This window comes from Muscardinus avellanarius (assembly GCF_963383645.1).
Source record: "Muscardinus avellanarius genome assembly, chromosome: 8".
Classification (NCBI taxonomy): Eukaryota; Metazoa; Chordata; class Mammalia; order Rodentia; family Gliridae; genus Muscardinus; species Muscardinus avellanarius.
The window spans coordinates 44381171-44404821 of record NC_137794.1 but is presented as its reverse complement, the minus strand read 5'-3'; the positions used below and the strand labels follow the sequence as shown (position 1 = coordinate 44404821).

General features: G+C 39.1%; 1 protein-coding gene across 1 annotated transcript; it reads left to right on the top strand.

Moving 5' to 3' along the window:
- Positions 1 to 490: 490 nt before the first annotated feature.
- CASP8AP2 (caspase 8 associated protein 2) lies at positions 491 to 23248 on the top strand (the record flags this gene model as incomplete). Its single annotated transcript, XM_080699703.1, has 9 exons — positions 491 to 572; positions 3382 to 3450; positions 4229 to 4329; positions 5702 to 5776; positions 8799 to 8914; positions 14695 to 16889; positions 17751 to 20874; positions 22058 to 22157; positions 23192 to 23248. Exons 1-9 carry the CDS (start codon positions 518 to 520, stop codon positions 23246 to 23248), a joined length of 5892 nt encoding a protein of 1963 aa, XP_080555829.1. The 5' UTR covers positions 491 to 517.
- Positions 23249 to 23651: the final 403 nt, after the last annotated feature.

Genomic DNA, 23651 nt, shown 5'->3' with positions numbered 1-23651 from the left:
AAGTTCTTATAGAGTTGTTTAGAATTTCCCCAAACATCCTGCTTCAGCCTCCCAAGTAACAGGGATTACATGCATGTGCCATTGCACTCTGATAGGCTGTTTTATATTATTATTATTATGAATTTGCTTTTTATAGTGGTAGAGGGTAAACATACTCAATGTTTCTAAACTTGAAATTTGTTCTTTGAGTTGAAGGTGGGTATATTCTCTGAATTGTGAGGGTTTTTTTATTTTTTTATTTTTTTGGTGGTACTGGGGGTGGAACCCAGAGGCTTTTTACCTCTGGGCTATACTCCCAGACCTATTTTATTTAGAAACAGGGTCTCACTATTGTTGCTGAGAGCCTCACTAAGTAGCTGAGGCTGGCTTCGAACCTGTGCAATCCTCCTGTCTCAGCCTCCCAAGAGCAGGGATTACAAGTGTGTGCCACCACACCCGGCAGTGAGGTTGATTTTTAACAGTGGGAAATCTTTATATTTAATACCTTAGATGGCAACTATCAAAAGGAAATAAGATCATGGCAGCAGATGACGACAATGGCGATGGAACAAGTTTGTTTGATGTCTTTTCTGGTAAGGTTACTGTCAGTTGTTATTCTGAATTAACTTTTTAGTTACTTCTTAAATGATTTGTGGTACTGGGCGTTGAACCCCAGGGCCTTGACCAATGAAAGCACACATTTTACCATTGAGTTACACTCCAGCATCAGTTACTTTTTAAATTATAAAATTATTTACTTATTACTGTCATTATCAAGTTTTTCTTCTTATATATAAGTGAATTAATATAATAAATGCCTGAAATATAGGAAATGCTTAGTAAACATGAACCTTGTTCCGTTTTTATGGTGCTGAGGCTTGGACCCTGGGCCTCACACATGCTCGGTAAACACCGAGCTACATCCCCAGCCCTCTTTGTTTTTAAAAAATTAATTTTAATTTAATTATTTTTTTGGTACTGGGGATTGGACCCAGAGGCATTCTACCTCCAAGCTATACCCCAACCCTTTTTATTTTTTTTGTTTTGCAACAGGGTCTCACTAAGTTTCTGAGGCTAATGGAATCAAACCTATGATCTATGTCTCAGCCTCCTATGTACTGAGGTTACAGGTGTGCATCACCATGCCCAGCTTATTTTTTACTTGAAAACAAGGTCTCGCTAAATTGCAGAGGCTGGCTTTGAACTTGTGTCAGCCTCCCAGTTACTGAGATTACAGGTATGTTGATACCATACCCAGTCTTTTTTTTTTTTTTTTTTTTTTTTAAACTTGATCTTGCTATCTTCTTCAGGCTAGCCTCAAGTGAGCCTGGTTTGTTGCTCTTGAAGTTAATATTTCTTTTTCTTTTTCTTTTTTTTTTTTTTTTTTTTTTTTGTGTGTGTGTGTGTGTGTGTGGTACTGGGGATGGAATCCAGGGACGTTCTACCTCTGAGGTACATCCCTGGTTCCTCTTTTTTTTTTTTTTTTTTTTTTAGTCTTTTTATTTTTTGAAATGGGGTCTGAGTTGCGAAGGGCCTCGCTAAGTAGCTGAGGCTGTCCACAAATGCGATCCCCCAGTCTCCGCCTCCCAAATACTGGGATTATAAGTGTACACCATCACACCCGGCTTGAAATAAATATTTCTGTTATTATTTCTAGTATTATTTGGCGTTACTTGATTATTTTTTGCTGACAGTTTCAAGTTGTTATGCTGCTATATAGTTTTTTTTACAAAATTGTTTCTTATAAAAAATGTGGATTTTTTTTTTTTTTTCCTGTACTGAATATTGAACCCAGGAGCATTCTACCTCTGAGGTAGCTCTAACTAGGGCCTGTCCTTCAACAAAACTAATAGTAGAATGAGAATGGGGAATTCATACAGTCTTTCTTTGGGTATTGTCCCCCGTCTCCCACTCCCATTTTTCTTTCCTCCCCTGTGGCTCTGGAGATCAAACCTAGGGCCTCACACATTCCCCTTCAAGTTTTCCTGCATTGGGTTGCTCTCTGGCTCTTTATGTAGCATAGCTTTCCACCACCCCACCCCCTTTGGCACTAGGGATTGAACCTGTAGGCATTCTACCTCCAAGATACCCCCACCCCAGCCCTATTTTTTACTTTGGAAACAGGGTCTCACTAGGTTTCTGAGAGCCTCACTACTTGCTGAGGCTGGCTTTGGACCTGTGATCCTCCTGTCTCAGCCTCCCAAGTACTGGGATTACAAGCATGCATGGTCACGCCCAGCTTATTTAGGAGGAGAGAATTGATCTGATAGAAATTAGTCTGATATTACTGAAATTAGAATTTTCTCATGATATTTTCTCTATTTGTGTGTGTGTGTGTGTGTGTGTGTGTGTGTGTGTGTGTGTGTGTGTTGCTGGGGATTGAACACACAGGCATTCCAACTCCAAGCTACACTCCCAGCCCTATTTTAATTTTATTTTGAAACAGGGTTTTGCTAAGTGTCTCAGGCTGGCCTTAAATCTGTAATCCTCTGTCTTAACCTCCCAAGTACTAGAATTATAGGTGTGCCCCATGACTCTTATCTAAAAGTGAATTTTTTTTTTTTTTTTTTTTTTTTTTTTTTTTTTTTGGTGGTACTGGGGTTCCTGGAAGCCCTTCTACCTCCGGGCTACACTCCCAGACCTATTTTTCCATTTTTATTTGGAAACAGGGTCTCCTAAACCAGCACGCGTGGCTGGCTTCAAACCTGCGCGATCCTCCTGTCTCTGCCTCCCAAGCGCGGGGATTACAAGCATGCGCCACCACGCCCGGCTAAAAGTGAATTTTTAAAGTCTAAATTTGAAGTAGTAGCTAGGTGTGGTGGCACACACAGGTTCATGGCTAGCCTCAGCTACTTAGTGAGGCCCTCTGCAACTAGACCCTGTTTTAAAAGAAAGTATAAAAAATAGGGCTGGGGATATAGCTTAGAAGTAGAATGCCAGCTGGGCGTGGTGGTGCATGCTTGTAATCCCAGCATTCGGGAAGCTGAGACCAGAAGATCGCGGTTCGCAGACAGCCTCAGCTACTTGGTGAGGCCCTCTGCAACTCAGTGAGACCTGGTTTCAAAAAAATAAAAAATAAATAGGGCAGGAGCTATAGCTCGGAGGTAAAATGTCCCTGGGTTCTATCCCCAGACCCGCAAAAAAAAAAGAAGTAGAATGCCCCTGGTTTCTATCCCCAGTACCACCAAAAAAAAAAAAAAAAAGAAATGAAAAGAAAAAGAAATTTGAAGTGGTCGAGTTACAAATCTTTGTTTCAAAATTTTCCTATTTTTAAGTATGTAGAAAAATTCATCTTTTTTACAGTAAAAGCACTCAGCTTTTTTTTCCCCTCGTATTTCAGAGTAGAATTGAAAAAACCTCTGTTTATAAGTCAGTTTTAACTCATCTCTGTTATTCTTGCAGCTTCTCCTCTTAAAAATAATGATGAAAGCTCATTGGACATATATGCTGGGTTGGACACTGCTGTTTCTGGTATGTAAATTCCATAAAACAATCTGTTTGCTTGGTCAGTTTGTAATGTTTGTATTTTTGTTATTAATTCCTTGTAACTTCATAATTCCTAAATTTTTCCATTCTTTGAAGTGATTGCACACCGATAATTATTTTCTTGCACCAAGTTTGATAGGTAAAACAAATTAGCATTCAGGTTTGTAACATGTTGTACCATTGGAATGCAACTCGTGCTGTTGTCTTTGTATGTAATTGCTCATTCTGTTATAGATTGCATCATGATGTATGAACATTTGAAAAGCTGGGCATGGGTGGCACACACTTGTAATACTGCCACAGGAAGATTTCAAGTTGGAGCAAGTAGTGAGACTTACCAATTTAGCAAGATTCTGTTTTAAGATAAAAAAAAAAATAAGACTGGGGTATGGCTGGGAAGTAGATTGCCCCTGGGTTCACTATCCAATACTACCCCCCCCAAAAAAAATTTTTTTTGAAAAGTCTTATTACTATAAATATTTTTCAAATGTATCAGTAAAAGTGATGTGCAATCTAGGGACCTACTTAAGATATCTTTTCCACAATTAGGTCTTTCGGTGTTTTGAAAAATATGATCATCCCACTTGATTTGTTGGCACAACCATTTTAGGTAAATGCATATTCTAGCTGTCATCTGTTGTAAATCAGTATGAATTTGGATGAAATATAGGGGACGGAGAAATGTTTAGACATGAACACAACATCAAGAAGCGTAACATTAAGGTTTAATATAGTTTAACATAAAGGTTTTTGTTTGTTTTAGACAGCACTTCCAAGTCCTGTGGACCATCCAGAAATTGTTTGGATTTATATGAAGAGATCCTGACTGAAGAAGGAACTGCAAAGGAAGCAACATATAATGATGTACGCATTATTTTATTTTATTTTATTTTTGGTGGTACTGGGGTTCCTGGAAGCCCTTCTACTTCCGGGCTACACTCCTAGACCTATTTTTACATTTTTATTTGGAAACAGGGTCTCCTAAGCCAGCACGTGCGGCTGGCTTTGAACCTGCGCGATCCTCCTGTCTCTGCCTCCCAAGCGCGGGGATTACACGCATGCAACACCACACCCGGCTGATGTACGCATTATTAAGGACAGTTATTTACTCTTTTCTAGCTTCCAAAGAGCAGATAATAGTTTACTATTGAGCAAATATTCTGTGTTTAGGAAGTAGTTCTTAGAGTAAAGGAGTATTTAAGTCAGTTTCTACCTTCAGACCAGTTTTGTAAGGAATGCTTTTTGAATACTTGTTTAAGTTTAGTTACATTTTGCTTGACTAAATTTGTGAATATACAAAATTTTAACAGGCTATCAATGTGATACGCTATTTTATTTCTTTATGAGTTGTACTAAGTTATATGTTTCATAAGATGTCCTGAGACTTAATGAGATACATTTTTTCTACTTTCTGCTGTATTTGAATTTTAAGGTTTGAAGGTTGACTATTAAACTTAGCAAAATATATTGATAAGCCAAACTTTATTTTATTTTTAATTTTGTTACTTTTTTGTAGTACTGGAGATAGAACCCAGGAGTATTCGACCTCTGAGCTACACCCCATATATTATTCTTTACTTTGAAACAAGGTCTCACTAAGGTGAGACTCCTGGCTAGGCCAAACTTTAAAAACCAGTGACCTGCAGGGTGTGGTGGTGTATGCCTGTAAACCCAGTACTTGGGAAGCGGAGACCATAGAATTATAGGTTCAAAGTCAGCCTCAGTAACTTATCAAAGCTCTCAGCAACTTAGTGAGAGACCCTGTTTCCAGATTAAAAAATAAAATGGGTGTGGTGGCGCATGCTTTTCTACTTTTCTACTTTCTAGGACTTCACAAGTAATACTAGTACTTGGGAGGCTGAGACAGGAGGATCACACAGGTTCGAAGCCAGCCTCAGCTACTTAAGGCTCTCAGCAACGTAGTGAGACCTTGTTTCCAAATAAAATACAAAATAGGTCTGGGAGTATAGACCGGAGGTAGAAATCCCCTGGTTTCCATCCCTAGTACACACACACACAAAATAAGTAAATAAAAAGGGCTGGGGGTATAGCTCAGAAAAAGAATATCCCTGGGTTCAATCCTCAGCACCACAAAAACCCTATGACCTTAGTAAATACCTATTAGTAGTAGACCTCTTAATGCATTGATTTCAAACTTTTTCATATTTTGAAATGTCATTTAAGTTAAGAAAATATTTGAGAATGATGGTTAAGTTAATCTTTTTATATTTTATAGTTACAGGTAGAATATGGAAAATGTCAGCTGCAGATGAAAGAGCTGATGAAAAAGTTTAAGGAAATACAGACACAGGTAGGATTATAATCGATGTTTTATTTTTACTTTGTTAGCTTTTTAAATCAAAACATTAAAGTACATGGTTCAGCTGGGTGTGGTGATGCACACTTGTAATCCCAGCATTCAGAAGGCTGAGACTGGAGGATTGCGGTTCGCAGACAGGCTCCATTACTTAGTGAGGTCCTTTGCAACTCAGTGAGACCCTGTTTCAAAATAAAAGAATAAAGAATAGGGATGGGGTGTAGCCCAGAAGTAAAATGCCCCTGGGTTCTGTCCCCAGTACTGCAAAAAAAAAAGAAAGGAAGGAAGGAAGGAAGGAAGGAAGGAAGAAAGAAAGAAAGAAAGAAAGAAAGAAAAGAAAAGAAAAGAAAAGAAAAGAAAAGAAAAGAAAACCAACCTGGTTCAACCCCCAGGGTTAGGGCCAAAAGAAAAAAACCTTAAGAACACTTTGATCTTGATGCATTCGTTTGTGTCTGCATTCCCCGCTTCTAGGGAGGCTGCGGCAGGAGAATCATTTGAGTCCAGGAGTTTAGAGCCAGCCTGGGCAACATAGTGAGACTCGAAAATATCTTTTGTAGCCAGGCGTGGTGGCGCACGCTTGTAATCCCAGCACTCGGGAGGCTGAGACAGGAGGATCACGCAGGTTCGAAGCCAGCCTCAGCTACTTAGTGAGGCTCTCAGCAACTTAGTGGGACCCTGTTTCCAAATAAAATATAAAATGGGTCTGGGAGTATAGCCTGGAGGTAGAAAGCCTCTGGGTTCCACACCCAGTACCACCAAAAAAAAAAAAAAGAAAATATCTTTTGTAGCTATATATGGTAGCATATGCCCGTAACCCCAGTACTTGTTTGGCTAAGACAGAAAGATGAGGACAACCTCAGCAAGTAGAAAGACTCATCAACCTAGCCAGACCCTGTTTCAGAATAAAGATAAAATAGGGCTATGGGGTGTAGCTCAAAGGTAGAATGCCTCTGTGCTCAGGCGGGCGTGGTGGCACACACTTGTAATCCCTGCACTTGGGGGGCGGAGACAGGAGGATCACGCAGGTTCGAAGCCAGCCGTGATGGCTTAAGAGACCCTGTTTCCAAATTTAAAAAATATATAAAATAGGTCTGGGAGTGTAGCCCAGAGGTAGAAGGGCTTCCAGGAACCCCAGTACCACCAAAAAAAAAAAAAAAAAGAAAAAGAAATTAAAATGCTCAAGTGTTGGCAGTTTATAAAGAAGCTTTTTTGATTTTGGGTGGTAGTGGGGATTAAACCCAAGGCCTTGCAAATGCTAGACAAGTGCATTCCCAATGAGGCGTACACTCAGCCCCCTTTTTTGGTTGTTGTTATAGAGGTTAAAGTATTGGCCGTTTATTGCTTTCTTTCTTTTTTTTATTTTTTTGGCAATATTGGGGATGGAGACCAGGGTCAGTCTACCTCCTGGGTACACCTCCAGCCCTATTTTTTATTCTTTATCCTGTTTTATTTTATTGTGGTATTGGGGATGGAACCCAGTGGCATTATACCTCCTAGCTACAGCCCAAGCCCTATTTTGTATTCTTTATTTTGAAACGGTCTCACTGAGTTGCAATGGGCCTCACTAAGTAGCTGAGGCAGGCCACTAACTGCAATCCTCCTGTCTTAGCCTCCCAAATGCTGGGATTACAAGTGTGTGCCACCACATCCCGCTTTATTCTTTATTTTGAAACAGGGTCTCACTAAGTTGTGGAGGACCTCACTAAGAAGCTGAGGCTGGCTGTGAACTTATGATCCTCCTGTCTAGCCTCCCAAGTACTGGGATTATAAGTGTGTGCCACCACGCCCAGCTTACTATTGGCAATTTATAAGGAAGCTTTGTTTTGTTTGGTTGTGTTTGCTCCTGGGAATTGAACCCAGGACCTGGTGCATACTAAGTATTTGCTTTAGTACTGAGCTCCTGACAGTATTTCTTGATTTGATGAAATTGATATAGGAAGTTGCTTGAATTGTTAATATGACATTGACATAAAAGATGTTAGGCCAGTTAATAATTACATAATAAAAATATAGAAATGTAGGTGGCTTAAAAGAAAACGGTTTTGAGGAGCAAAGATTTAGAATGGAAAAGTGGTGATGTCTTCACAATTTTTGTTAGAATGATTCATTTTGTGATTGTGTTTCAAAAATAAGGAATATGGTAATCTTGTACTGGTCTTACTTTTTTAAAAATATTTTTATTTTTGCGGTACTGGGGATGAAATCCAAGGGCATTCTACCTCTGACCTACACCCAAGCCCTATTTTTTATTCTTTATTTTGAAACAGGGTCTCACTGAGTTTCAAAGGACATCACTAAGTAGCTGATGCTGGTGCAAACTGCAATCCTCCTATCTCAGCCTACCAAGTACTGGGATTACAAGCATGTACCACCATGCCCGGCTTCTGTTTTTACTTTTTATCAAATTTGTTTCTTTTCCTTTCTTCTTCCCCCAAAAAAACCAGTCATCCCTAAATTTCATTCTTTTTTTTTTAATCTGAGAAATAATTCATAGTTGCAAGTTTAACCTGAGTTGTTAAGTATAATAAAATTTTCATACATATACATATATTGTGGGGTGGGGAATACTGGTGATTGAACACAGGGGCTAATTCTACCTCTGAGCTACACCACCAGCCCCCCCCACCTTTTTTTTGTTTGAAACAGGGTCTCACTAAGTTGTGGGCCTCACTAAGTTGCTGGGGTTTGCCATGAATCTACAGTCCTCCTGTCTGAGCCTCCCAAATACCAGAATTTCAAGTGTCTGCCACCATGTCTGGCTTATATTTATATTTCTCATCTCCATTTTAAGTAGTTTTATTTTGCGGCCTTTTCTGGTACCAGTTATTTTTTCTGAATCTCAGCTTCTTTGTTTATACAATTGGGATAATTTTACATGCTTTTGAGAATTATTTGAGATAAAATGTGCAATGCCTGGCATATAGCTAGCATTCAACAATTAGCTAATATAAGCAGTACTATTAGTAATTCTATAGCTATGAGCTTTATTAATACATTTTATGAATATGTATTTTAGAACTTCAGCCTAAAAAATGAAAACCAGTCTCTTAAGAAGAATATTTCAGCACTTATCAAAACTGCCAGAGTGGAAATAAACCGCAAGGATGAAGAAATAAGTAATCTTCACCAAAGGTATAATTAAGGAATGTAGATGTTAGAAATTACATGGGTATTGGGGATGTGGAATGTTTTTAATGTAAAGATGAAAATATTTAAGACTTTAATATGAGCAGGGATTAATATGCTAATGGCTTATTATCATAACAATATATGCCTGCTTATTTATAGAACATGGCCATATACCTCCCTGAGTATATTCAGTTTTCTAAAACACTGGGATCTTGTTCTCATATTCTTTGCCCTTGAGAAGATGGTGTATGTGCTATGGGTTCTTCTGGGTCCATACCAAATTGCTAAAATATCAAGAGAGCAGGGGCTGGGAGGGTTGGGTAGCTCAGTGGTGGAGCTCATGTTTAGCATGCATAAAGCCCTGAGTTCCATCCCTAACACAGGAAACAAAAAAGAGCATCTGCCTTATAGCCCTTGTTAATAAACCTTAAATTGTTTCTGAGTTGTATATTCATTTTCCTCTCACTCTTTCTCCCTCTCTTTTTGTCTTTTTGTGGCACAAGGGATCAAACCCAACTGCATTCTACCTTTGAGCTACACCCCGAGCCCAATTTTTGAAACAGGGTTTTGGTGAGTTGAATCTCATCGCTTGCTGAGGCTTTCCTTGAAATAGCTATCTTCCCGTCTCAGCTCCAAAGTACTGGGATTTTGGGATTTCAGGTTTTACAGGTGTGCCTCACTATATCCACTTTAGGTAGTCTCTTTGGTTCACTTTTTTTTTCTTTAGTTGTGGATAATATTTTGCTTCAGAAAAATTCTTTTCCCCTTCATAGCCATCCTGGAAAAGTTGTCTAAACTTGTTGCTTGCTTTCTTGCTTCCTTCCTTCACTGGAGATTGAACCCAGGAGCACTCTACCACTGAGTCATATATCTCCGCTCAATATATATATGTAGTGTGTTACTGGGGATTGAGCCCAGGGCAGCATTCTACCTCTGAGCTATACATCCAATCTTTTATTTTTAATTGTATTTATTTATTTATTTATTTTGGTGGTACTGGGGTTCCTGGAAGCCCTTCTACCTTTGGGCTACACTCTCAGACCTATTTTACACATTTTTATTTGGAAACAGGGTCTCTTAAGCCAGCGCAGCTGACTTCAAACCTGTGGGATTCTCCTGTCTCCACCTCTCAAGCGTGGGGATTACAAGTGTGCAACACCACGCCCAGCTTTATTTTTTATTTTGAAACAGGGTTTCACTAAGTGTGGCCTTGATAAGTTGCTGAGGCTGACAACCAACCTGCAGTCCTCTTGTCTCACCTCCCAAATACTGGGATTTTAAACTTGCACCACCATACCTGGTCTTCTACTTTTAAGACAAGAGTCTCCTTAAGTTTCCAAGTCTGGCCTTGATTTTAGGATCCTCTTGCCTCAGCTTCCCTAGTCACTGGCATTATAGGTGTGTGCCGCTGCACCTGACCCCATTTCCTGTTTGTACTCACTCTTGAACCCAGAGCCTGTCTGTCTCTCTGTCTCTCTCTTTTCTCTCTTTTTTTCACGGGGGGTACTGGGATTGAATTTAAAGGTAGAGGAATTCTGTCTCTGAGCTATACCACAGCCAGCCTATTTGTTTTGTTTGGTTTGGTTTGGTTTGGTTTGGTTTGGTGGTACTGGGGTTTCTGGAAGCCCTTCTACCTACGGGCTACACTCCCAAACCTATTTTTACATTTTTCTTTGGAAACAGGGTCTCCTAAGCCAGTGCGCGTGGCTGGCTTTGAACCTGCGTGATCCTCCTGCCTGTCTCCCAAGTGCGGGGATTACAAGTGTGCACCACCATACCCGGCACCAACCAGCCTGTTTTTGTTTTGATTTGAAACAGGGTTTTACTAGGTTGCTGAGAGTATCACTAAGTTGCTGAGGCTGGTCTCAACCTGCAATCCTGTCTCAACCTCCCAAGTACTGGGATTACAGATGTGTGCCACCATTCCTGGTGAACGTAACTCATTTTGACTTCTTTCTCTATTGGTCTACCAACGTAGCTGTCATTTTGGTCAAGTGATTTCCACTAGCCAGGGGCAGTGGTGTATGCCTGTAATCCCAGTATTTGGGAGGCTGAGACAGGAGGATCCAGACTTGAGGCCAGCCTCAGCAATTTAGTAAGATCCTATTTTAAAAAAAAAGAAAAGAAAAGAAAAGAAAGGCTGAGTGGATAGCTCAGAGGTAGAATGCTCCTGGAGGATTCTACCTGGTGGTGAACCTGTGATGCTCCTGTCTCAGCCTCCTAAGTACTTAGATTTAAAAAATAGGTCTGGGCCAGACGTGGTTGCGCACACTTATAATCCCCGCACTTGGGAGGTGGAGCCAGGAGGATCGCGCAGGTTCAAAGCCAGCCTCGCTGGCTTAAGAGACCCTGTTTCCAAATAAAAAATATAAAATAGGTTTGGGAGTATAGCCCAGAGGTAGAAGGTTTCCATCCCTAGTACCACAAAAAAAAAAAAAAAATAGGCCTGGAATTGTAGCCCGGAGGTAGAAAGCCCCTGGGTCCAATCCCCAGTACCAACAAAACAAAACAAAAAAACAGTGACTTGCCCCCTTATATGTTTTGAAACATTTGACAAGCTCTCTTTCCCCCACACACCATGTGTGTGTGTGTGTGTGTGTGTGTGTGTGTGTGCGCGCGCGTTACTGGGAATGGAACCCAGAGGCTTTCTACCTCTGGGCTATACTCCCAGACCTTTTTTTTTTTTTTTTTGAAACAGTGTCTCGCTAAGTTGCTGAGAGCCTCACTAAGTAGCTGAGTCTGGCTTTGAACCTGCATGATCCTCCTGTCCCAGTCTCCCAAGTACTGAGATTACAAGTGTGTGCCACCATGCCCAGCATCTCCTCTCCCCCCCTCCCCTTTTTTTTTTTTTTTTTTTTTTTTTTTGGTGGTACCGGGAATTGAACCTAGGGGCATTCTACCTCCAAGTTACACCCCCAGCCCTATTTTTTATTCTTTATTTTGAAACAGGGTCTCACTGAGTTGCTGAGGCTGGCTGCAAACCATGATCTTCCTGGCTCAGCCTCCCAAATGCTGGGATTACAAGCGTGTGCCACCAAGCCCAGCTTTATTATTTTATTTTTGAAACAGAGTCTCACTAAGTTGCAGAGGTCTTCATTTAAATAACTGAGACTGGTGGTGAACCTGAGATCCTCCTGTCCCAGCCTTCTTAGTACATAGATTTCAACAATGTGCTGCCATACCCAGCCACAACCTTTTTGATTACAAGCTGTGTGCGACTAAACATATTGCAAACATTTCCCATTCTGTGACTTGCCTTTTACTCTTTTGTGTCTTTTGAGAAATAGAAGTTGTAAACCAGTCATGGTGGCCCATACCTATAATCCCAGTATCTGGGAAGCTGAGATAGTAGGATTGCAAGGTTGAAGCCAGCCTCAGAGACTTAGTGAGACCTTCTTTCAAAATAAAAAATAGAGCCAGGCATGGTGGCACACGATTGGGAGGCTGAGACAGTCGGATCACGCAGGTTCGAAGCCAGCCTCAGCTGGCTTAAGAGACCTTGTTTCCAAATAAAAAATATAAAATAGGTCTGGGAGTGTAGCTTGGAGGTAGAAGGCCCCTGGGTTCCATCCCTAGTACTACCAAAAAAAAAATAAAATAGAAAGGGCTAGGATTGTAGCTTGGATGTAGAATGCTCTTGGGTTTGGTACTTAGTACCAAAAGAAAGAAATAGAAGTCGTATATTTTATCAAAATTCGGTTTATGAGCCAGTCACAGTGGAGCACACCTGTAATCCTAGTACTTGGGAGGTTAAGACAGGTGTATAGTAAGTTCTAGGCCAGTGTGCAATAACTTAGCAAGACCATTTTTCAAAATAAAAAACAAGGCTTGGAAGTGCAGCTCAAAGGCAGGATACCCCTGAATTCAATCTCTAGTACAAAACGGGAAATAAGAAACCCAACGGCAAGAACAAAAACATATAAAAAACCAAGCCCCAACCTCAGTTTATAAGGTGCTTTTTGTTGGGCATGGTGGTACACACTTGTAATCCCCGCGCTTGGGAGGCAGAGACAGGAGTATTGCGCAGGTTTGAAGCCAGCCTTGCTGGCTTAAGAGACCCTGTTTCCAAATAAAAATATAAAAATGGGTCTGGGAGTGTAGCCTGGAGGTAGAAGGGTTTCCAGGAACCCCAGTACCACCAAAAAAATAAATAAAGGTGTGGGTTTTTTTTTTTTTTTTTTTGAACCGAGGATGGAACCCACAGCACAGAAAGCAAGCGCTTTGCCACTGAACTACATCCTGACCCCTAAAGGTGCTTTTTGTTAAAATCTTTAAATTTTCCCAATTGTTTTAAAAGTATTTTCTAATAATTGGTTGAATCAGGGCCTGTACTAGTTTCCTAGAGCTATGATATCAAGACTACTACAAACCAGGTATTTAGACAACAGACATTTATTGTTTGATAATTTTGGAGGCTCCAAGTTCAGAATCAAAGTATTGACAGGTTTGGATCCTTCTAAAGGCCTTTTTGGCTTGCATATAGTTGTCTATTTTCTGGGTTTCTTCATATCATCCTGTTCGTGTCTAAGTTAACCCTTCTTACAAGCACACCAATCTTATGTTGGATCAGACTTACCCTAATGACCTCACTTTAACTTGATTATAAGATAGATCCTATTTCTAAGATTTTATTTATATATTTTGTGGGGGTGGGGCACAATTTCGCTTATAGGATTCATTTATGGTCAATAACATTGCCTTAGATTTTGTGTCTCCTAAGTCTTCCTTTGCTTTATGATAAATTCCTTTTGTTTCTGGGTTTTTTAAGTTTGGGGGTTTTCTACACATTTAATACAGATTAGATATGAATTTTTTTGTGGTACTAGGGTATGAACTTAGGCCTTTGTGCATGCTAGGCAAGTAGGCAAGTATTCTATCACTGAACCATATCTCCAGCCCTTTTAACTTTTTTTTTTAAACAGGGTTTTGCTAAGTTTCCCAGGCTAGCCTCAAACTTGTAGTCTTTCTGCATCAGCCTCTCAAGTAGTTGGGATGACAGGTGTGTACTACTACATCTGGCCGAAATGTGATGTGTGAAAAGTAGAATGTTGTGGAAATGGAAGAAGTTGAACTTATTATGAAACTAAAATGAACTATATATTTCTATACTAGAGAAACTACCAGGTTTCCAAAACACTAATATAAAACCTTACTAAGAGCCGGGCATGGTGGCACACACTTGTAATCACAGCATTCAGGAGGCTGAGACTGGAGGATCAAGGTTCGCGGACAGCCTCAGCTACTTAGTGAGGCTCTCTGCAACTTAGTGAGACCCCATTTCAAAATACAAAATAAAAAATAGGGCAAGGGGTGTAGCTTGGAGGTCGAATGTCCCTGGATTCCATCCCCAGACCCACAAAAAACAAAAACAAAAAAACCTTACTAAAGTGTAAAAAATAGTAAATACACATTCTAAATAAAGAGTCATAACTCTTATTTCTTTTTATTTTTGCATAGCATGTACCACTTTAAGATGGCTCTTGATGCTGGTGCCTTCCTGTGGCTTTGTATATAAAGTAGAAAACTAGGTTAAGGAATTCTGTAGTGGTTACTTTGATCATGTCTGTTGGTCTAGCAAGATTTTACTTTTCCATATATTTCAGGCAGAATAAAGTTAACGTGGTAAAGAAAACAAGATCACTTTTTCTAAAAGAAATGAACTTTTGATTAGTTTGGTAATTATGCATCTGTAGTAATGGAAGTCTAAAAGTGATTGTTAATTCTAAAATAGATTATTAAACGTCAGTTAACTTTGCTTTTTTGTCATTTCTATTTTTCAATAGATTGTCTGAGTTTCCACATTTTCGAAATAATCATAAAACTACAAGGACATCAGATGCAATTAGGATAAAAGATCTTAGATCTAGATCTCCCCATCTGGATGATTATTCAAAGACTGATCACAGAATTAAAAGTGATGTGTCTAAAGATGTACCTCATAACACTTCACTGCCAAACCTGGAAAAGGAAGGGAAATCCCCATCTGAAAAAAAGAACACTTCACATTTGCCTGCATCCAATGAGAAGCACTGCACCAATGGGATCTGGTCCCGTTCCCATTTACAGGTTGGTGAAGGTAGCTCAAATGAGGATAACAGAAGAGGGAGAGAAGATAATAGACATAGCCAGTCTAGCAGGGGAAGTGATAGAATGCGAAAAGATTTAAGTAACAGCTGTGGTGATGGTGAGCCAAGGAACAGAGAGGCTAGTCCAAGGCTACAAGGACATCCTGAGAAATATGGTAAAGGAGAACCGAAGGCTGAAAGCAAAAATCCAAAGTTTAAAAGTAGCACAGATTCGGACTATAAAAGCAAATGCAGTAGCTCTTCTCGGGAGAAGGAGACCTGTAGAGAAAGGTCACATGTTCGCATAGAATCACAAAATGACAAGAAACAAGAGAAACAGAGTGAAAGATCACAAAGTCTAAATAGAAAAGAACTCAAATCACAGGACAAAGAAGAAAGAAAGGGTGATCCAAAACTGAAGTCAGCAGGAAAGGACCAGGATCGTTGGAGAAGATGTGAGCGGACCTCGCTTCCCCATGCTAAGAATGAAATGAAGTCTTGTCATAACTCTAGTAAATACCATCTAGAAGAGAGACGAGGAAGGGAAGACTGTAAGAGAGACAGGGCTGTGAGCAGTCACAGTTTTCAAGATGGAAGAAGTTCATCTTCTCTTTCAAGCAATAGAACTCACAAACACATGGACTCTAAGGAAGTTGATGCTATATTTTCCCAGCCATGGAAAAATACACCTTCAAAAGCAGACAGACACAGAACCGAAGAGAGGAGGAAAAGAGAACGAGAAAACAGAGAAGAAAACAGGCACACAAGAAATGACAAAAAGTCTCCTACGGAACATTTGCAGAAGACTAGTAAAGAGACTAAGAAAATCACTACCAATTTAAAGAGACAGAATGAGCCCCCAAATGATAAAGGCAAAGCCAGTAATGGTGAAGTTTCTGAAGGAACAGATAATAAAGCATGTGCCATGAAAGCGGAGAATGGTCAAAATGAAACAAAAAACAAAGACCTAAAGTTAAGTTTTATGGAAAAATTGAACTTAACTCTTTCTCCTGCTAAAAAACAGCCTGTTTCTCAGGATAATCAGCCAAAAATAACTGATGCTCCCAAGCCCAGTGGCATATGTATTTTGGAGTCCTCACTGCAGTCCAAAACATGTGTGCCTTCTGTCAGTGAACCTGTCACAGAGAAAAACAAATTATCAGAGTCCCTGGAACCAAAGGACACTGTTCCGGCAGCATCTGAACTCGGGATCAGTATTCCAGAAAGCAAAATGGAAGAAAATAGTTTGCTAGTTAAATCTGTTGACATTTGTGGTACAGAGACTTGCTTCTCAAGACCTATGCAAATGGAAGAAGCAGAGTCCTTGTTTCCATCATCAACAGAAATGGGAGAGACTATTGATAGTGAAAAGGCAGCAGCTTCCGTGATAATGGACATATTACAAATAGATGTTTCTGAAAATTTTGACCTGGAATTGGATACAAAAAGACATGAAGGTTTGAATTCTTGTGGTATTTCTGACAGTGTGGAATTGAAGGGGGCTCTGTCAACTGAAGTAACTGAAAGCAGTGAATGTCTTTTGCCACCTTCAGTTGAAGAAGATGGCATTTTGCCTGTAAACTGTTCAGTAACTGATAACCTCAAGTTTGAGCCTTCTCTTGTAGACACACCTCTCGCTGAGAGTAAGTCTTGTCCTTTGGAGCCCTGCTTGCCTAAGCCACCTCTAGCAGCTTCACTTCAGCAGATTGAGTTAATGGACCACAGTATGGAAATTGGGGAAACAAACTCAGTATGTCATGATGATGAGAACTCAGTTTTGAGCATTGACCTTAATCACCTGAGACCTATTCCAGAACCTATCAGTCCGCTGAATAGTCCAGTGAGACCTGTAGCAAAAGTTCTTAGAATGGAAAGCCCATCTCGAGTTCCATTGTATAATAACAATCATAAAGGTAATGGTTTATATTGTTTTCTACAAATCATATTTTTTGAGAATGTAAAATATATGAACAAGATTAATTACTTTGTCTCTTTTTGATACTTTGAGAGATATTTTGAGAAATAACATTCAGATCTCCTTACCAGTATACATTGTTCCTTTAGTCTAAATATAGATAATTTTTTTTTCCCTGTCACTGAGGGTTGAATCCAGGGCTTTGTATGTGCTAAACGTACACTGCATCTGAAGTAGAACTTCTCAGCCCCTTCTTAGTTCTTTATCTAAAAGGGGAGTGTTTTGGACAGATTGTTTCAATTACTCTTTAGTTGTTTTTTCTGTGTGTGTGTGTGTGTGTGTGTGTGTGTGTGTGTGTGTGTGTACGTACGCACGCACATTTATTTATTGATGCTGGGAATTGAACCCAGAGCCTGGAGCATGCTAGGCATACTCACTGAACTATATTCCCTAGCCCAGTTTTCAGATATAATTTTGTAGTTCAGAAGCCATCATCAAGTAGGTAATGCTGCTAAAAATGAAGGAAAGATTATCCAAATAACTAAACTATGCTGGTCAGATAATCTCTGCACACTTTCTTTTTTTCTTTGCATTGGTGGGGATCAACTCAGGGCTTCAGCACATGTTAAATATGTACCCTACCTCTGAGCCACTCCCAGCTGCTTCTGAGCTTCTCAAGATCAGTAAAAAGTCAAATGCAATGAATAAATATTGGGTATTAACATTCTGCTTTTTCAAAAAGACTGTTAAAATAATGAATTGCCTCAGTATTTATTATTTTATTATATCTAGGATGGAGATGTCTAGTGACTTAGACTCAATAGTTGTGTGGTTTTTAATATACTTTTCTCTTCCACAGATGTGTTTCCTACAAATTTAACTCATTGTACCTCGAAGAGTCAGTCTGATCTTAATAAGGAAAATCAAAAGCCTGTTCTCACATTTGACAAATGTACAGAAGCAAACTCTAGTAAGAATTCACCTACAGATGAACTAGAAGAAGGAGAAATTATAAGTGATAGTGAAAACTCTAAACCACAAAAACCTTTAGAAAAAAGTACCAAACCTAGATTTTCTGCTAAAGTTCAGAACACAAAGAGTAGCTCAGGAAGTAGGAAAAGCACTGTGCATTCGGATATAGACCATAGAAAAACATCTGTAAAAATCCATCAGACCAATAGCAAATGGAATAAAAGACCAAGTGAATCTAACAGATCTTCAAAAACAGTGAGGAAAGATAAAACAATGAGCACTTCCAGTTTGGAAAAAATAGTTTCAATTATTGCTGCACCTTCTTCCATCCGGGACATTATGCATATGCTACGAATGATAAGAAAACATGTAAGGAAAAATTATATGAAATTTAAGGTCAAATTTTCATTGATGCAATTTCATAGAATTGTTGAGTCAGCAGTTTTGAGTTTTACATCACTAATTAAACACCTTGACTTATCTAAGATTTCTAAGTCAGTAACAACTTTACAAAAGAATCTCTGTGATGTTATAGAATCTAAACTTAAACAAGTTAAGAAGAATGGCATAGTTGATCGCTTATTTGAACAGCAACTACCAGATATGAAAAAAAAATTATGGAAGTTTGTAGATGAACAACTTGATTATTTGTTTGCAAAGCTTAAAAAAATTTTAATAAAGTTTTGTGATTCCATAAACTTTGGAAGTGACAGTGATGAAGGAAAACGTGAAGAAACATGTAAAGAGAAAACACACTATCCAAATTGTCAGAAGAGGAATGTGGATAGGTATATCAAAGAAATGGTGAGAGAAAAATCTCCCAAGTCAGAAGACTCTGTGAATCATAAATCTTCATTGGAATGTAAAAAACCTGAGGAAAAACATCAAGACCAAGATAATTCCAACAGCAATATAGTAAAGCATGATGTTAAAAGTTTTAACACCTGCTTTGATAGCATAAAGAACTCTCAATTGGAAGAACACTCTTTAGAACTAAACTCTCCAAAGCCAGGGAGAAATGAAGACAGTACCATAGAGGATACACAGACATCCCAGCACACAGCTTTGAAGCCAGAACGTAGTTTTGAGATTCTTACTGAACAGCAAGCTTCCAGTCTAACTTTTAATTTAGTGAGTGATGCACAAATGGGTGAGATATTTAAAAGTTTGTTGCAAGGTTCTGATCTTTTGGACAATAGTGTTAACTGTACTGAAAAAAATGAGTGGGAGTTAAAGACTCCAGAGAAACAGCTGCTAGAGAGTCTTAAGTGTGAATCTATACCAACTTGTACAACAGAAGAGCTGGTTTTAGAGGTGGCTTCTCCATGTCCTAAAACTATCAGTGATGATAATTGGTCATTGTTATCATCTGAAAAAGCTCCATCTCTGTCTTCAGGGCTTTCATTGCCAGTTCATCCGGATGTGTTGGATGAAAGTTGTATGTTTGAAGTGTCTACTAACATAGCTTTAAGTAAAGACAATGTATGTGGTTCAGAAAAGAACAAGCCATGCATTTCTTCCATACTCCTTGAAGATCTTGCTGTCTCTTTAACAGTACCATCACCTCTGAAGTCAGATGGTCATCTTAGTTTCTTAAAGCCTGAAGTTTCATCTAGTTCAACTCCTGAAGAAGTTATTAGTGCACATTTTAGTGAGGATGCCTTACTTGAGGAAGAGGATGCATCTGAGCAAGATATTCATTTAGCTTTAGAGTCTGATAATTCAAGCAGTAAATCAAGTTGCTCCTCATCATGGACAAGCCGGTCTGTTACTCCAGGCTTTCAGTACCACCCTAATCTACCCATGCATGCAGTCATAATGGAAAAGTCCAATGATCATTTCATTGTCAAAATACGGCGTTCGGCTCCATCGACCTCCCCCAGTCGTAAACAGAGCGTTGTGGCTGATGAGTCATTGGTATCTTTGCCCGGAGTTGAGAAAAAAACTGATGAAGCAGTAGAGAAAGAATGTATTTCATCTCAGAACACAATTAAATCTGTGGAGATATTGGAGAGTCCCAACAAAAACGTTCATAGCAGTAAATCAACTCATGAAGAACAGAACTCTGTTATACAAACACAGGTTCCTGACATATATGAATTTCTTAAAGATGCTTCAAGTAAGGTGGATTGTAGTGATAAAGTTGCTGGTGATTGTTTCAAGTTGCATCCAATGTGGGAACCCAAAGTGCCTGAAAGCAAAGAATTGCCTTCAAAAGAAGCAATCCCACAGTCTGATAAGGATCATCTTCCAAGCACATATATAGACCTAACAAAAGATCCAGTTGCTGAGAACAAAAACTTAGGGGAATTCATAGATGTAACAGTTTTAAATATCGATCAGTTGGGATGTTCTGGAGGCAATTTAGATCAAAATACTCAAATATTAGATAATTCTTTGCAGCCTGATACTATAGGTGCTTTTATTGATTTGACACAAGATGCTTCAAGTGAGAGTAAAAATGAATGTAACTCTCATGTGTTAGTTGTTGAAGACTTGGGATCTCAGGTGATATGTGTGAATGAGGACAACTGTAAGGAAGAAAAGATGAAAATAGCAAATAGGCCTTTGGAATGTGTTGTTGAGGAAACCTATATTGATTTGACCACAGAATCTCCCAGTTCATGTGAAGTAAAAAAGAATGATTTAAAATCAGAGCCAGCATCAAATTCTGATAGTTCAGAGTTGCCTGGAACTTTGGATAATGCTCACAAGAAGAGAAAAGAGTTTTCTGATCTGAATAATAATTCTCAGAAAAAACAAAGAACAGAAACAGATGTAACCAGTAGAGAAAAGACTAAGAAACTTAGCCAAAATTCTGGTGAGACTAGTGAAGGTCACCGAAAGAAAACAAGCAAGAAAAGGCTCCCCACAGTGAATAAAGATCCTTCTTCATTAAAGGCAAGCCCAAGGATGAAGGATTCAGCAGAAGTAGCGCTCGCCACCTCTGCAAGCCTTTCTGCAAAGAATGTTATTAAGAAGAAAGGAGAAATTATAGTTTTATGGACAAGGTAAGAATCTTGTAAAACATCTTAATCAGGAAATTGTGAGAGATCGCTATTTTATCTGTCACGTCATTGGGGATTTTTCTCATCCTAAAATAAGGAAAGTGATGAGTTATTTCAAAGTAGCCAAAGTTAGTTGAAGATAAATAGCTATACTGTAGAGCAATCTAGAGCATTTTTCAAGTAAAAAAACTTTTTATTTGGCAGAAGTTGGTATAAGTACATTTTAGGAAGAAAACATGACAGGTTGTCAAAGAGTTGAAGCAAAAAGTGTTAAGTGATTAATGTGATTTTCCTCCCTAAATTAAAAACTTTACAAATAGTTTCAAATAAGTAGATTGTACTTGCCGGGTGTGGTGGCACACGCTTGTCATCTCAGCATTTGGGAGACTGAGACAGGAGGATCACGGTTTGAGGACAGTCTCAGCTACTTAGTGAGACACTCAGCAACTCAGTGAGACCCTGTTTCAAAAGATAATAAAGAATAGGACTGGGAGTGTAGCTCAGAGGTAGAATGCCCCTGGGTTTCATCCCCAGTACTGGGGTGGGGGGGATTGTACTTTTGAGGTTTGTTTTTTTGTTTTTGTTTTTGCAGTACTAGGGATGGAGCCCAGGACATTCTACCTCTGAACTACACCCCCAGCACTATTTTTTACTCTTTAGTTTGAAAGAGTCTCACTGAGTTGCAGAGGGCCTCACTAAGTAGCTGAGGCTGGCTGCAAACCTAGATTCTCCTGTCTTGGCCTCCCAAATGCTAGGATTATAAGAATGTGCCACCACGCCCAGCTTGTACTTTTGAGTTTTATATGACCTTTTAAAAAATGCCGATTTTAAGACCCCACATAAACCTGTAATCCCAGCTACTGGGGATGCTAAGGCAGGAGGATTCCAAATTTGAGACTAGCCTGAGCAACTTAGCAAAACTGTCTCAAAATAAAAAGGGCTGAGGATGTAGCCCAGTGGTGTAACATTTTACCCTTGGGCTACATCTTTAGAGCCATAAAAAAATTTTTTTTTAGCATTTTGTTTCTCATAGGTAACAATTACCAACATTTTGGTTTTATACTTTGTCTTTTTCCTATAGGTTTTAATTAAAATGTTACTCTTAATTTGTGGATATTAAGACAGTAAAATTGATTACCTTTCTACCCCAACATATAAAAGTTAAATATAGGTTTTCCCTTCACAGAAATGATGACCGGGAAATTCTACTGGAGTGTCAGAAAAAAGGGCCATCAATGAAAACATTTACGTATTTAGCTGTCAAGTTGAATAAAAATCCAAATCAGGTAACTATTCAATTTTAACATCTCCATTGGTTCACCAGTGTGCCACTCCACATACTTAGATTTATTTATTTATTTATTTATTTATTTATTTATTTATTTATTTTTAGGTACTGGGGATGGAACCCAGGGGCATTCTACTACCTCTGTGCTATACTTCCAGCCCTACTTTTTATTCTTTATTTTGAAACAGGGTCTCACTGAGTTGCAAAGGGCCTCGCTCAAGTAGCTGAGGCTGGCAGCGAACTGTGATCCTCCCATCTCAGCCTCCTGAATGCTGGGATTACAAGTGTGTGCCACCAGGCCCGGCTACTTAGATTTTTTTTTTCTTTTTTTTGAGGGTCTGGGGATGGAACCCAGAGGCATTCGACCTCTGAGATACACCTCCTGCCCAATTTTTTTTTTTTTTTTTTGAAACAGAGTCTGACTGAGTTGCGGAGGGCCTCACTAAGTATCTGAGGCAGCCTGCAAACCAGGATCCCTGGTCTTAGCCTCCCAAATGCTGGGATTACAAGCGTGCGCCACCACGCCTGGCTATATTTAATTTTTAATGTATTAAAATATGTAGGTTTTAGCTGGGCGTGGTGGCGCACGCTTGTAATCTCCGCACTTGGGAGGCAGAGACAGAAGGATTGCGCTGGTTCAAAGTCAGCCACGCTGGCTTAAGAGACTGTTTCCAAATAAAAATATAAAAAATAGGTCTGGGAGTGTATCCCGGAGGTAGAAAGGTTTCCAGAAACCCCAGTACCACCAAAAAAAAATGTATATTTTGTGATTGTGGAAAAAGTATGATTCCATCTTTATTTTTTTCTTACTATTATTTGAATTTAGGCAAGTTGGTAATGATGTCTGCTTGTTTAGTAAAATTTAACATTGAAAAGTTATAACTACACACTCACCTTTTTATGAAGATATTTTAATTTTCTAAGCATCACTTCATGTCTGTTACTGAGGATAATTTTTTGTCTTTATATTATTTGTGAAAGTATTCATCAAAGATGAGAAAAAGATATTTATAATGACTTTTAATTTTTCAGGTTTCAGAAAGATTCCAGCAGCTAATGAAGCTCTTTGAAAAGTCAAAAAGCAGGTAGTTAATTTTTACACTACAGGAGACTAGTATAGTAAATGTTGGACACTGTCATTTTGCAGATAATGGCCTTTTAAGCCATTGAAGATGTGAATAGTAGGTGAGAGACATCAGCTGAGTTTCTGGTTCAGTCACAGTTGAAGGATGGTTGTAGGCACCTAAGTTTACCTCATGTACAGGGGCCCACTGCTCCAGAGCGATGCCTGCTGTAGTTCAGATCAGCATGGCATCTCCTCTATAATTGCTGATGAGTCCAAAGTGCGGGGAAATCCAGTTGATGATTACTGGTAAAAATTTTTATAGGTGAAGAAGAATAAAATAATGTATTTCTGAGGAGCAGTATTTGTAACCAGTAAAGTCTCCATAGTCCTTATAAAATTTAATATTTTTTCCTGGCATGCTGGCGC